General features: G+C 37.4%; 2 protein-coding genes and 1 long non-coding RNA gene across 3 annotated transcripts; 2 read left to right on the top strand and 1 right to left on the bottom strand.

The window, feature by feature from the left end:
• Window positions 1-42: 42 nt before the first annotated feature.
• Window positions 43-1,951, top strand: Rbm13 (RNA-binding motif protein 13). The gene is made up of 7 exons (XM_070664024.1): window positions 43-165; window positions 237-283; window positions 375-518; window positions 890-1,202; window positions 1,275-1,523; window positions 1,605-1,682; window positions 1,756-1,951. The coding sequence occupies exons 1-7, from the start codon at window positions 151-153 to the stop codon at window positions 1,900-1,902; spliced, it is 993 nt and encodes a 330-aa protein (XP_070520125.1). The 5' UTR covers window positions 43-150; the 3' UTR covers window positions 1,903-1,951.
• A 90-nt stretch (window positions 1,952-2,041) lies between these two features.
• On the top strand, window positions 2,042-8,170 carry LOC139106932 (post-GPI attachment to proteins factor 2-like). Its single transcript, XM_070664031.1, has 5 exons — window positions 2,042-2,801; window positions 3,195-3,531; window positions 3,607-3,874; window positions 3,971-4,168; window positions 4,264-8,170. The coding sequence occupies exons 2-5, from the start codon at window positions 3,331-3,333 to the stop codon at window positions 4,395-4,397; spliced, it is 801 nt and encodes a 266-aa protein (XP_070520132.1). The 5' UTR covers window positions 2,042-2,801; window positions 3,195-3,330; the 3' UTR covers window positions 4,398-8,170.
• Window positions 8,171-8,257: 87 nt separating this feature from the next.
• Window positions 8,258-9,704, bottom strand: LOC139106941 (uncharacterized). The gene is made up of 3 exons (XR_011546440.1): window positions 8,976-9,704; window positions 8,529-8,855; window positions 8,258-8,412 (listed from the first exon to the last, which is right to left on the bottom strand). It is a non-coding gene; the product is annotated as an uncharacterized lncRNA (long non-coding RNA).
• Between the last annotated feature and the right edge of the window lie 5,481 nt (window positions 9,705-15,185).

Here is a 15,185-nt window from a genome sequence, read left to right as displayed (position 1 = left end):
AAATTTGGTTAGGTGGGTAAAAACAGACAGATAGTTTTCCTTCTTCAACAGCACATGCTTTAAGCCATACATTTATTTACACGTGTTTGTTATAGCGTGCATTCATATTTGTAGAAATATTTATTTTTCGTTTAATTATAGTAAATCAAAATGCAACACGACGATGTAAGTAAAACTCGGAATACAATATTTATTTCGACTATGTTTTAATTGTCATTTTTATTGTTTTATTGCAGGTTGTGTGGAGTGTTATCAATAAATCGTTCTGTTCTTTCAAAGTAAAGTAAGTAGATATTTAAGTAATAAGTACTATTGATACGAATTCTAAGATAAATCTTTTTACTATTGTAATTGTAATTTTTTTTTTTTAACAGTACAAAGACACAAAGGTTCTGCAGACATGAGTATAATCTCACTGGTTTATGCAGTAGAGCTGCTTGTCCTCTTGCAAATAGTCAATATGCTACAATTCGAGAGGAAAATGGTATTATTTATCTCTACATGAGAACAGCAGAAAGGTAGATTATACATGTATGGGTAGTCCATTTAATTCATACAGTTAATTTTTTAAAAGACTAAAAGAAATACAAAAAAATATTTCAGACAGACATGTCTCAAATTTTCTTTCCCCTTCCAAATTGTGACATGTTTGTCTGAAATATTCTTTAATATCTCTTTTAGTTTTTAAAGAAATTAACTATATAAATTAAAATAGGTTACTCTGTATATAATTTTTAATTACTAATATACTGTAATATTTATGATATTTTTTGAAATCAGAACTGTAAAAAAAAAATAGTCATTACTTATACAGTTCTGTTTATAATATTAATAACTGGTCTGCACATATAGATATTTAAATGTTAATTAATCTTTTTTTTTTTTTTAGAGTACATACACCTAAAAACAGTTGGGAGAAAGTAAAATTATCTAGAAACTTTGAAAAGGCTATACATCAAATTAATGAAAATCTGCTTTATTGGCCTGGTTTTATAAAAGCAAAATGTAAACAAAGATTTTTAAAAATTACACAATATCTTATTCGTATGAGAAAATTTAGATTAAGACGTCAGAAAAAAATTGTACCACTTCAAAGGAAAATTGAAAGAAGAGAAAGACGTAGGGAAGAAAAGGCTCTGACTGCTGCAAAATTAGAAAATGCAATCGAAAAACAACTTGTGGAAAGGCTTAAGAAGGGAATGGTAAAGGAGAGCTCTATATTTATTAATATAAATGTGTAATATATTCTCTGAAATATGTTTTGTTATTTGCAGTATGAGGGTATTTATAATTTTCCTAAACAAGCGTTTGATAAAGCTGTAAAGACCGTTGAAGTTGAAGCAGAAAGTGAAGCGGAAAGCGAAGAGGAAGAAGAGATGGAAAAAGAACTTGAAAAAGAAGTGGAGATGGAATTAGAAGCAGATGAGATAGAAACTGAGCAAACTGGTCCGGAATATGTTGAGGCTGATAGCGACGATGAAAGTTTTGACGATGATGAAAATGATATCGACGAACTTTCGATGGTGGGTTATAAAATAATTATTTATTATACAATTTTTTTCATGGATATTTCTTTGTAAATGCACTTGATATATATTATGCAGGATGAGGATAGTGACTCCGGACGAAAAGAAGACGTCGATTTATCAGATGACTTTGAATCTGAAGCTAGCGATATTGAGGTAAGAATTTTTTACTTTGAAATTAATCTGTTAAATTATAAATGATGGTACGAGGTGGTTGCGTTTTTTTTAGGATTTAATAAAGCCAACTGTCAGTAAGAAGACAAAGAAACCAAAAGTTGTTAAAAAGGGAAGAACGCAGAAGAAATCGCAACCGAGAGTTGAAATTGAATATGAAGTGGAAGAAGAAAGTCAGCGGAATAAATCAATACATATATAGCAAAATTGTGCTGTATAAATATAATAAATGTAATTATTTTTACTATAAATGTGCAAAATGCTGTGTTATAAAATATTTTACTTAACAAAATAGCATTTGAAAAAACACGGTAGTGTCTCGCGTTAAATATATGTATATACATACATACAGCGAGACCGACCGTGTGTTTTTAGGCGAATATTATTGATTACTTGGTAATTATATCGTTAAAAAAAAGGAAAAAAAGAAAACTTAGTTTTGCCCGTGAAACACAATTTTGAGGAAGGAAAAAAAAGCACGACGTACACGAGTCTGTTCTTTCAATTAAATTGACCGCACTAGTTGTCGGGCGTTCTCCGTCCGTACGAAATAAGTGTAGTTGATTCAAAACGGAGCGTGGGATAAAAGGGCGAAGGGGAAGGGAGATTGGATCGCCCATAGCAGACGATACAACTAATTTCGACGGGAAGTGAAGTGAAGTGGAATAGATTGCTGAGAAGAAGAGAGGAGAGGCAAGGCGAGGCGAATTCGTCGTCGACGTTGTCGGCAATCTCTCCTGAAAGTCGAGGAAAACTAGAGGAGCTGACCGCGCACGCGGTCGAATTCAAGCTCAAGGTTTCGAAGGGTAACTGACTGATGACTCGCTACGAGTGAGCGAGTTGTATGGGAGGGCGTCAGTGGCTTGATCCGCAGTGCTTCGGCAATGCGCATTCGCTGGTGCACGTTGACATTTGACTCGCCGCAGTCGCTCACCTATATCGGAGCACTGGGCCCCGCCGCGGTACGCGGTGCTTGGGGTGTTCGGGGCGAGTACCCATACGAGACAGACAAGGCAGGGAGCATGGTGGACCAACTGCGGTTTCACCCTTTCGCTCCCTATTTATAAAGCGAACAGGTTATTCGCAAAATCAATCGCACAGGTGAGACGATACAATGCCGTATTACGGTATACAATGATATGCGATTGACGTTAAATTCAGATGCAATATCGATAATGCACGCGCAAAACGTCGTCTCAATTTATTCTGAGAGCACCCGAGAGGAGATATTTTAAAGTCGAGATCACGCCTTAAACACGTAATTTTTCTCAATTCGCTCGATATAAATTTGCCACGTTTATCGAGCAGTTTGCGCGTAGCGGTGAGCGCGTATCTTATCTCTATTATCAAGGGAGGTTTTGCAACGCCTGTGCCCCCGTGGAGCGAGTGTGTTGTCCCCCCTCAGTGCGTACTTCACTCGCCGTCAAGCAAGTGATTCAAGGACATTAACGAATGATTTAATCCGTAATCTCTTTCTCTCTCTGACTATTACAGGGATGCTGTGGTGTGGGACATGATGCCAAGGAGTCTACACAGTTGGAGAGCAACATGAATCTATATCGCACAGTTGTCTGATTAAGATCTATTCTCTGAGTTATTGTGTCTGTTGGCTTTACGCACAAACGCCAAAATGTTAAGTGGCGCTGCCAATATGGAACTGAATAATGTTGAAACCAACAAAAGTTCCATATACCTCATTCTACCTATATATACACTGTCTTTTCGAAAGCTGTGTCTGGCGACAGTTGGTTTACCACTGGTATCACTGTTGTTCTGCTTTGTCACAGCGTATATATTTCAACAGGACGACATTCACGAAACTCATTGTAGGGTAAGCAAAAGATTCGTATTATTTAATCATACGCTAAGAAAGATATGCTTTGTAAATTGTGTCGGTTTGTTAAAGGTCTACAATATTCTTCCATCGATCTCAGCCATCACTGGAGTATCTCCACAGAGATATTTATGGCGTATCAGCATAGCGTTACATATTGGTCCTAGACTGGTTATCGCCAGTGTTTATCATTCGTATTATTACAAGATACTTAAGAACATTGAAAATGTGCCTCTAAAATTTATGGGGAGCAGGCTCCTAAATCTATGCTACTGGTTAAATATTGCCGAGGTAGCAGCTTTATGTGGCGTAACGTATATTTCTAACAGAGAAAATTATTGTAAGTAACTTGTGAACATGTATTTTGTTCGTCTGTAATTAATTCATAACTAAACATTTAGTAAATAATGCAAAAAAAAAAAATATATTTTTTCAGCGGTGCATGAAAAAATTTTCGTAGTGTTCATGATTAGTTCGCTCACATACATGCTGACTGCTGTGAGACTGGGTCGTCTAATAACTCCAAATGCACAAAGTCTTCAGTACAAACAAGCGCTCTTTATGACGAGCCTCGTCAGTACAATCGGTCTTATTATTTTCTTCTTGAAACATCGACTGCTGTGTCATGACTTGGGTAAGAAACGTAATTATAAGCGTTATACTCGTTATAGCTTAAAATAATAAAATAAACATAATGAAATAATATATATTTCTTATTATTTCGAGCAGCATTTAGTTGGTTTTCACTATGTGAGTACGTGATAGCTTTCGCAAATATGGGCTTTCACATCACTGTGATTTTGGACTTTCCAAAAGAACAACTGGTCGTAGGTCACGGCGTATCTACCGTAAAAATAGATTAACCTTTCAGGATAATTCGTCATTTTCATATTAAAGTGCCTATTGCCTTTGCATGGAAGTGCTACGAATCGTGGTTTTTAAGAGGTGAAAGTTTCGCACGCCACATGATGCATAATTTTACAATTATCTCAGTTTTACGATATTTTTGATGTCACATTGTTTCACTTTTGAGATTCATACCATTTGCTTCCTGCGATATTTAAAAAAAAAAAACGTAATATTTACTATTTTATCTTTACTTTTATATTATTAACTACGATATTTGACCAAAAATTTTGAATATAGAAAGATACGTGCGATTAAAGAAGCAAAGAAAAAAAAAAACAAAACTAAAAGTGAAGATGGAATATCTAGCGCTTCCAAAGTATGGCACTGGTTACTTTCAAAGCGATAAAATATGTAACGGCCTTTTAATATCGTTCAGTAATAGAGTATCATGGTAGCAAACGGTAGTTGAAAAAGGTATCCTACAAACAGCATTTATTGTTAAGGATCAATTGCATTATTATTACTTGCATAATATGAGATTACTTGTAACGACTTTTGAATCTTCTTTTATAGAAATTTTTGCAAGGTGAGTATTCTAGTCGAATACTTAAATTCTAGTCGCGATCTTTTATTCGCTTTATAATACTCCTATTTTATCTCATAAGTTGGAATTAGATTGTAAAATAACATTATTTATATATGTATATATAATATATACATATATGTCAAATGGACTTGTGAGGTATTATAATCGTTACTTCATTAAATAAACATATACATTTTTAGATTATTGCAAAGATATTGTTGCATCTTGTTGACAAGTCTTACAATAAAAAACAAACACATATGTATATGTTAATTCTCACTCTTCTTGTAAAAGATTAATTTATCTTAGATTTTGAGATAATAAATTCAGCTAATATTCACGAGCTGATCAATTCGGCATTATTGTAACTACAGATGTAGGATGATCGCTCCTATGTATGTAGTATACGATTGTTCAGTAATATAATAATTATCGAGACATCGACGATTTAAGCAGTCATAATCGTATTGCACATCTTAAAAGAAAAAAAAAAAAGAACCGTGTAAATGAGGATTCTATTCGGACCAGTGTACGATAAAACAATATTGAAATATCTCACGCGAATTTATAAAACAAATGTTGAAAGGGTTTCCATCTAATTTTACGACTGAAATCTTCCTACTTTTTTTTTGACATATAAATGTACTACGTACACGGTTTTTAAAGAACATTTTATGAAAATTATTTTTATCTTTAACAGTATACGTTAAATGGTTCCTAACTAAATTATATATTAACTGTTTTTTTTTTTTTTTAATTAAAAATTGCATTAAAAAATATTGATTTTAATTATTTTGAAATGTAATTTAATGTATTTACATTGTTATATATTAATTTGCGAACTGATGGATAGACTCAAGTTTAATAATTATTTTTGTCACAGTGAAACATTCAATGTTTTATTTTATTTTAAGTATTGTTGAAAGTTATGTAAGTAAATTATTTAGAAATTTTTGGTTTTTTTCCGGGTATTTTCAAGAAAATCTTGTACATGTTTTATGTAGTAAAAAAATTCCGTGATCAAAAAATCGGGACAAAATTGCATATATATTGGAATAGATTAGTAAAAGATGATATGAGACTGCGATATCCACGTAAAATATACGATATTGCACTAATAAGAAATGTTTATTGTAATAACCAAGTAAAATAGTACGTACGTTATCGTAATGTGTCTTTTAGGATTTTGTTGTTAGATCGTTAGTATTAATGTGACGTTAACTAGCACTCACAATTAAATAATATCATTTTTGCACATTTTTACATACAAACATTGTAATGTAATTGTAGCATATTTTGATATTGATGAGTTTTTTGCCGAGATTAGTCGCATTAATTAAAGAAAGGAAATGAGATTAATAGTCGATACGTGTTTATCGCTAGTTTTTTCACAAGTATGTGCATTTGTCACGGACAATTATGCGGAAATGTGCTACTGGCTTTAGGTGATTTAAAAAAAGTTTCAGTTCTTGGTTCAAATAATGAAATTGTTGAATTAAATGTGAGCTGTATTAAAAGAACACTTATAACAAACGCTTTTGAAAGTGGAAGTTCTGGAAACATATTTACAAATTTCGTCACATGAGTTTGCGTTATTAGCGATAATGACTATACATATCTGTCAAAAATTCCTATCGTATTTGCTGCTCTCTTCTTTTGCTGTAAATAATGCTAGTATGATATAATATATACAGTTATCTTGTACAAACGACATAATGTATGTCAACGGCATATTAAAGTAAATGGTAATGATAATAATTCACCCTTCATCGATACGACAATTTAAACATACAAGCTGAAAACGGAAAATTTACACAAATAATATTCACCGTCGAGTTGCAGCTATTTTTTTTTTTTCTGCGACTCGTATTTTTCGAAACAATTTCGCTACCGAAACGTTTTTTCTCAATCTACAATGTATCGTGAGAAATTGGTTCCATTTAGCAAAGGTGAATACATTTGCAGCTCTTGTAAAATTTGTGAATATAATTAGTGTGTACTTTTAAATTGGGAGCATATACTGGTTGAATGCATAAATTTTACAACAATTGCAAATGTGGCACTTGTGCTAAACGCAGCTATTCGAAGCGCTATATAGGATCTCGCAATGAAACTGCATGTTCGGCTGCGGTATATTATTTAAATAATTGACAATTCTGTGATAATAAGCACAAAGAAGCATTGTTATATTCCATTTAATAAGTTAGATTTTATTTATTTCTTATAAATCTATCTTAAAACTATTACACTATTTTCTTCCAATTTAAGTATTTATATTTATAAAAACATGCCAAAAATTTTAATTGTATATTATCACAGAATTCGTGTTCTTATATTGAAACCGAATAGTAAACAGTTTTTGAATAGTTTTTATTGAAATAAAAAATAAAATAATGAAATAAGTTTTTAGTTAATTAGTTTAACAGTTTTTTTTTTTTTTTTTTTTAATTTATTTTGTAACATTGTATTAATACCGATCTGATATTTGGTGCTATACCGTTAATTTAAATTTTTTTTACACGCGTCCACGTTGGGATTACGATAAATTACATTAAAAATGTGATTTGACTTAAAAATTCCGCGACATCAAAGGCAAATTTGTGTCTAATTTATTTCCAATTTGTTGATATCCCTCTTTCATCTCCGCCACAGCCTTATGTATTATAAATCAGTGTAAGAGCAATCGAGTTTCGAATCCTGCTGAAACCTGTAGCATTGCCGAAGGTAATTGAACTCTGTTGACCTTAATGTAAGAGAATAAACGAGCGCGATTAAATGGCTATCCTGTGACACGGACGAGAATTTTTATAGTCTCCTCCCGTAACCAAATTTAACAAGTCACTTTCTTTAGCCGTCTTTAAGATTGGATAAAAGGTCGAATATTCTGTTCACACGGCTACTGATTTTACGTCATTAAGAAATAACTGTATATTCCTACACACACACACACATACTCGTGCGTGCGCACATAACACAATTGGTCGAGCTATCATCCGACGTAATGTATTCCCGATGAGCATTCGACTATTTTGTAATATAGTGTATATTTCTTACAATATAATTAGATACCTATACTGCGATTAAAATTGTATTTCTATGTATGTGATAACTTGTAACGGGTTGCGATGATTTCGATTAGGACAAAAATAATTTCTACCTGTAACGATTGTCAAATAAAAACTATCATATACAATCGCACAATCTGCTTTTCTTTTTCTCCTCTCTCTGTCTCTTTTTCTCTATCTATTTCTTATTAAATTAGGACAAACCATGCGTACCCTTCGCGTGCGCTATTTTTTGAAAGGATTCAACTCGTGCGCGTTATTATAATCGAGAGATTTGTTATCGGTTCAAGAGACCCGATTATAAACTACAAAAAAAGAAAATCATGCGACTCACCGATCTGCATGAGCGTCAGCGGAGTTGTCGAATTCTGCCGGTGACTGTAACATAAAATGAAACATTAATGTAGACAAGTTATTATTTAAATTAATGTAAAGGTAAAGCAATTTTATTTTTTTTTTTTTTATTTTCTAAAAAAGAAAAAATTTATATTTACCTATAAGTTGCTCCGCCGATGCAGGATGCCTATCCGAGGCCTGCTCCTCCTCTCAGATGGGACGTGACGAGCCATCCTTCCGCGCACTGGAAACTCGCGAACGCGACCGGGTGAAGTTACAATCGCGAAAATCACTCAACACTTTCGCGCGTTATTTTTCGGCACTCCCGTAAAAAAATAATCGTCAAAAAAAAGCGTCCGGTAACTGGCGGCACTCCCGAAACGACCGACGAACCGGCTGCGGTTCGTATAATTTAATATCGGCGTGCGGCACTTTGTCTCACTTTGTGTCTTTGAACACTGCACAGCAGCGGAGTTCCTCTTGATCTGTAACAGATAAATGACAAAATTATATTGTAGATATTAAATTAATTAAATAAAATATTTTAAAAAATGTTAGCAAAAATCTGGAGCATTTAATTCGGAGGGAAAATGAATGCTACTTACCCTTGGGTTGCTCCGCTGGGGCAGGATACCCATCCTGGGCCTCCTCCTCCTCTCAGATAGCACGTGTCCAGTGGTCATCCTTTGGATCCTTCGGTCACTTCTCGTCGGCGGGATGAATGATACTGAGAATCTGCTCGAAGCGGCGAACGAGATCCGGCCACGTGGAGAGCGTCGGTTCTCTCGGGACGAAGATGTCGAGGTATCTGCGTGTTCTCTCGCAATTAATCATCGCGCACTTAAGTCTCGCCTCACTTTGAGAACACTGAACCACGATGTGCCGAGCAGGACACCGCCCGTGTTCATCTACCGACGTTCGCGATCGGTCAAATAAAGGTGAGTCGTCGCGTTCCTTATTCCACCGGGATAGATTCGCGTATTTGAGAGCACGAGATCCGCACCTCACCGTCTGGCTCGTCGCAGCCGAGATTGTGAACCAGTTTCGAGAGTCTTTTACGCCGTTTATTCCACCGACGAGGGTTGACCGACCGAAGAATCAAAACATAAACAGATTAACTCGGCGTCGAGCTCGGCGTTTCCGCGAAGGACAGCGTTCAGTTGACGAGCGGACCTATTGCTGTCTCACTTTTTTTACGCGGTCGTCTCTGTCCATCTAAGGGCCGAAATCTCAAACGGTCAGTCTTATTGCGGAGCTTCGAGCGCGAGCACGTGTTGCTAATCGCTCCGCAATTTCGCGTACTTTCGACCGCGGATAGAACATCTCGTACACAAATACGTATCGACGTCGTTCACTAGAGGACGAACATCGTTTCTTGTACTCCCGTGTTAATCTATTCATCGTTTTGTGCATCGTTTTGTGGTTTCGTGCGTCGAAAAAGTGCTTCGGAACGAGAAAGTTACGTAGCGCGTGCAGCGCCACCGAGCGTCCGACCTGAACTGTGCCGCGCGGCCGACGTTGCCAACCCCCCCTTCACTCGTCAGCTCGTCACCTCCTTCAACGACGTTCAGCGAGTTTCAGGTAATTACCAGCTAATTAACAGCTAATTTACACGTCACAAAAATGTTTTAAGATAGAATTAAAGATAAGTTATATTATACATATGTTTTTACATTGCATATGCACGTGTGATTGAAACAAATATTCTTTTAAACAATTTCGAATATTCGTTAATGACGATAATTAATACAAAGTAGGATAGCTTAATTAAAGAAAACCTTGCACAGAGTCCCATTGACAAATTCTTGATCGGGAATCGAAATCCTGGGGATATCTTGTTCTTCTTCACGGCAGTCCTCGTACTCAGCCTCGAGCACTTTTAAGTCAGATATCCGATGATTCTCGAAGTTATCCAGCTCGTCGATTTCGAGAAAAGATATTACCTCGGGATCGCCGTTCCAATTTTCAGTTTTTACCACGTTACATGTCTCCGCGAGCCTGCAGTCGTGCTCCTTCGAGTCTCGAATTGGCAATGCGGACTCGATGTTTTGTAGAAATTGCTTCGGCATCCTGGCGGCCAAAGTTTTTCTCAAGCCGTACTTCTTTTCGATGCGAGCGTCCAGCATCTCGCGCAGTTTCTCCGCGCTGCCTTGATCGGTCGAACGCAACTGCGCTAATGCGTCAAAAAGATCCTCGCGAATATCAGACGTAGTCTCGCACATTCTTCCTTAGCTGATGCGTCCAAATTTTATTCCTCTGAAAGATTGCTCTGTCTCAATGATACTTGTAAATATTCGTAAATATTCAAGAGTTGTAAAAAAATTATTCATAGCTTATAGAAATTAAAAGTATTAATAGTATAAAAAAAAAAAAAAAAATAAAATAAACAATTTTCTTATTAAAAAAGAAAATAATAGTAACAGTAATATGACGCTTTTTCCGCTTTTTCAAAATGCTCAGAAATTGGATTTCGGCACGTAACGGCTAAGGGTGCGTTAAAGAACGTAGAATGCATTTTAAACACTGCGGATTTGACATTGTTCGCTCACGTATGACGATGCGAAACGGCGTTCTTGACGAATGAAGGGTCGTTCGTGCACGAAGGAGTGCACCGGCAAGTGGGCCTGCGGACTGGTAACAATTCTCGGAATTATACGGACTGGGACGTTCTACGGGATTTAGATATGCGAATAGTATCCAGGGAGTCGGGACGGACGTTTGCCGTGAAATGTGCCGAAGGAAGGTGGCCGGCATTTATCGGACTCGATCATCGACTCGCCGCTTGTATATCGAGGGAATCGCATCGACGACGCACCATTGTTCTCGTGGCCGTTTGCTAATAGAATCCAATGCTTATGATCGTTGTCGTCCGGCAGTCGGATACTAGACATTGAATATTCAACAAACGCATTTCAACGTTACTCGGCTGGCGATGAGAACGCGCGGTATATATAGACATAGACGTACGGCTTGTCGCGATCGCTTAAAATTCTATCGGATCTCGGAGCGCGCAGGTTAGTAGTGCAAGAAGAACAAGTTATTTGACAAGCGCGAGAATAAATATCATTAACGAAAAGTTCGTCAGGAAACAAGTTTTTACGTACGAATAATTCGCTCGAACTCTATCGCTGTAGCAATTGTAAATTTTATTTATTTTTCGTTTCTTTCCTTTTTCTTTTTTTTTTTTTTTCAAGATCTCTGTCAAAACGAATATCTAGATGCGTTTGTTCGTCGCGTTTTTTTTTTTTTCGGGAACACGACAGCGCGGAGTGGGAAGGTTGGGGGCGAGCGGAAAAGCATCCAATTATCATGCCCGATACCGGAGCTTCTCACCCTGCACAAGCTCGGTACCAGAATCGACTGGAATCCGGTCGGGAAGCCGGGCCCGGTAGACGTCGAACGAGTGGGATTATTCCGCGTCCGGGCACGGGGTTCGGGGTGCCGTGCGGGGGCGGGCGAAGGGAACAATGTCGGAAACGACGGGGACGGTATGCCGAGATATGCAGGATATCGCGCAGAACTGCAATCCTTCGAGGTCTGTGCGAGGAGAGCGAGAGAGCTATGAGGATGCAGCAGTAGCACAAGTATAGTGAGTCAGATATGTACGCTTCACGGTACCGTGCCACGCTGGAAGGGAGAGAGACAGAGAATACATCTCTAAAAGTAAGTGTACTACCTAACCTCTCCAAAGTGGAGAGAAAGACAGCGAGAGAAAGAGAGAGAGAGAGAGAGCGAGAGCCGCGTACCGCCTAAATATGTAATAATATCTACGAGAGATAGCGGCATTCCCCGACCTCGAGAAGAATTCGATCAAAATGTGTCGCGATACTCTCCCGGTATGCCAGGTGAGGTACGCGCTCATCTCCCTTCCGTTCGCCCTTCTCTCTTCAATAGCTTCCTCTACCGCTTTTCGCCCCCTTTCACACCCACCGTGCTCCATTGCGTTTCCTCCGCGTCTTCTTCCGCCGTTGCTTTGTCCTCGTTTACACACGATCGGATACAATAAGAGTAGACGTTCTCGCCGTCTCTGAAAACTGCGTTGCCCGGGACAATGTCCCATCCTTGTGCGTGAAATCTCGATTGAAGGGATAAACGAGTGAAATGTCAGAGATTCTACCGCGATTCTTTCAATTTATACAATTTTTGTCATCAAACGGAGCCAATATTTATTTTGAGATGGATGATTTTTTTTTTAATTTAATTTTGCAAATTGTTCCTCGCTTTCCAGTAATGTCGGTACTTTGACGCTCTTAAAATTAAAAATTGCAATTTATAAAAGAGAACTTGTTACAAATTACAATAAGTTATATAATAGTCATTTAATTATCTCAATAAAAAAAAGTGGATCTTTAACATTTGATGAATCTGTAAAATTTACTGGGTTTTAGTCAATTGCATAAATGTATTTCTACATGTTCGTCGCAGCGATAATTCAAATTGAAATGTAAATATGTAAAAACGACGAACTAAAATAAAATAGGGAGAAAGGAAAATAAAAATTGGCCTATGATAAAAGTTTGCAGGAAATAAGAAACGAATAATTTAGAGCCGCTTACCGCGAGGCGATTCCGTTTAAAGGAAAAGATCCTCATATTGCGCGAGCAGCATCTCTGCTTTTAGGTGCAGCAGGAATTTCCGAATGCGCCATTCGCGTGATATTTTAATACTTAATACCTCACCGTCCTTGCGAGTAAATCTCTGCCATGATAAGACCCGTCAGGAATTTCACCCCCGCGGAACATCCGCCGTTTATAAGAAATGTTTTCCAAGTTTATGAGGACGACGTCAAGTCCTGGTATGGGGCGGACCTAAAGCCTTCACCCTTCTTTTTCTTCTCTCTTTCTTTCTCTCTCTTTTTATTCTTCCTTTTAAATAAAAGCAACGCTGATAGAAAAAAAAGGAAAAAGAAAAAAAAAAAAAACGCCGTGCCGTGTCGCAAAACTGACAATAAAATGACGTTATCTTTGGAATATCGTCGAAAAATGCGATGAGAATTTTCCGTCAAAAATTGATATTAACAGTACAACGAATGCTGTAACCTTTCACATTATTAGACTAATATTTAATTTTTGAATAAAAAAGAATTAGTTGATTAAAAAATAAAATAAGTAAAATTACTCGGCGATTGTATGAAACTCACCGTCATATTATTTTTCAGTTAACCTTGTTGAGAACTAAAACGCACAGGCAGAAATAAAAAGAGATAGGAAAGAAAGTCGACGAATGCAATGCCCAGAGAGATTATAATTTCATAACTTTGCTAATAAATTTCTATCGCCCGCGATTCCTTTTTAACTTACTTATAGACGTATTTTATATTTGACTCGTAGAAAACTGAGTTGGGCGTTCAGCGGTCGGATGATGCGTTGACTCGACGACGTTGCAGATTTCTTGCGGGAGTCAGGTGCAGAGCGTTGATGCGTGTCGATGAACCTACACCCATCTTCCAGGTAAAGTCAGCAGACGCAGCAAAGACGAATGCAAAGTGCATCGTTGCATAACGCAGAATCGCGCATACAATGTTTCTTTCGCGACGCGTAGAGCCGGGGGGAACAAAAAAAAATATATATACATATACGTGCATATCTATACAAAAAGATATGTGTGATTTCCTTTGCATTCGTGGCCAACAATTGTTTTACACCGGCAATTGTCGATTCGATGATAGGAGTAACGGGAAAAGACAGCTCTTTTCCCTTTTGCAGAATTGGTGCCAGCGCTATTTCCACGCTTTTCAATTAGTTATCTTCGGCATCGCGAAACGGCCCGGCACTTTTATGACCTTACGACTATCGATGTTAAATAAAATTCGCGGCATACCAGCTGTATCGCGTGCTACGCTCGGGTAAGCGGCACGGCATAAAGAGCGGGATAATTGTCAATTTTATCCCGAACGAGATTCCGCATGTTGCGCATTAAAATAAGATAAGCTCACCGCGCGGTTCATTCTCTCCCTCGTTTTCCTCTCGCGTTTTTCTTTCTTTTCCAACCCCGATATTAAGCTCTCTTCGCCCCGTCGTTTGTCGGCACGACGCAACGTTTTTGATGGATTTTCGCGTAACGCATATGCATAAGGAAATTAATTGCTTCACTAACAAATATGTACGTAAGAAATTGAATTAATGATATTGCTCGTGTATCGCATTATGTAAAAATGTGTGTGAGGGCCCTTACAATTTATTACAAATTCTCGGGAAAGATAGTTTGGAGGAACAAAGAGACACGGGAGGGAAAATTAACATTTATCGCTTCCGTTGGAATAGTTGGACGTACGCAGCGCGAAATGCGAATGAAAATCTTTCGTTATAGCCTGATAATTCGACTTGGTACAGCGACACGTCGTCGTCAACGATACTTTGCCACATCGTCGTTCTGCTGCTCGGACCTCTTTGTAAACTTTTGTGCACCGCACAATGCATCCGACTGACAAAAGGAGCTCATTGCGCGGCAAACATTTAAAGGCATTAATTACGGCTGGGCTTTGTCCTAGTCGCAAAAGTTAACTGCTCCGGGCATTATTTTCGTACGTACACCGAATTTCGGTTCGTGAGAGCGCAATGTTTGACGTCGCAGTTATTAATCTACGGCACGTTTCCCTTTTTTTTTGTTTTTGTTTTTTTGAGATTGCGTTATTGTCGCATCGCTTTTGCGAATTGCTCTGTCCGCGGTAATTTTTAATCGTACACATACACGCCGTTGAAGAGAAGGAAAATACTTTTCGTATCCGAAAAAGTTTTATTGTTTTTAAATTGATTTAGCTCGGCGGAAAATTATCATAGGCAAGTTTAGAAGGTATTTAGTAGTTTGAAAATTTG

This window comes from Cardiocondyla obscurior, linkage group LG12 (genome assembly GCF_019399895.1).
Source record: "Cardiocondyla obscurior isolate alpha-2009 linkage group LG12, Cobs3.1, whole genome shotgun sequence".
Lineage (NCBI taxonomy): Eukaryota > Metazoa > Arthropoda > Insecta > Hymenoptera > Formicidae > Cardiocondyla > Cardiocondyla obscurior.
The sequence above is the reverse complement of the archived record's forward strand: the minus strand, read 5'-3'. Positions and strand labels throughout refer to the sequence as shown.

Excerpts from the sequence above, each read along its gene's own strand:
- LOC139106932 (XM_070664031.1), top strand. The coding sequence starts at position 3,331 with ATGTTAAGTGGCGCTGCCAATATGGAACTGAATAATGTTGAAACCAAC. Across the intron at positions 3,532-3,606 it reads TTCACGAAACTCATTGTAGG|GTCTACAATATTCTTCCATC; the intron begins GTAAGCAAAAGA and ends GGTTTGTTAAAG. Across the intron at positions 3,875-3,970 it reads TTCTAACAGAGAAAATTATT|CGGTGCATGAAAAAATTTTC; the intron begins GTAAGTAACTTG and ends ATATTTTTTCAG.
- Rbm13 (XM_070664024.1), top strand. Across the intron at positions 519-889 it reads TACATGAGAACAGCAGAAAG|AGTACATACACCTAAAAACA; the intron begins GTAGATTATACA and ends TTTTTTTTTTAG. Across the intron at positions 1,203-1,274 it reads AAAGGCTTAAGAAGGGAATG|TATGAGGGTATTTATAATTT; the intron begins GTAAAGGAGAGC and ends TGTTATTTGCAG.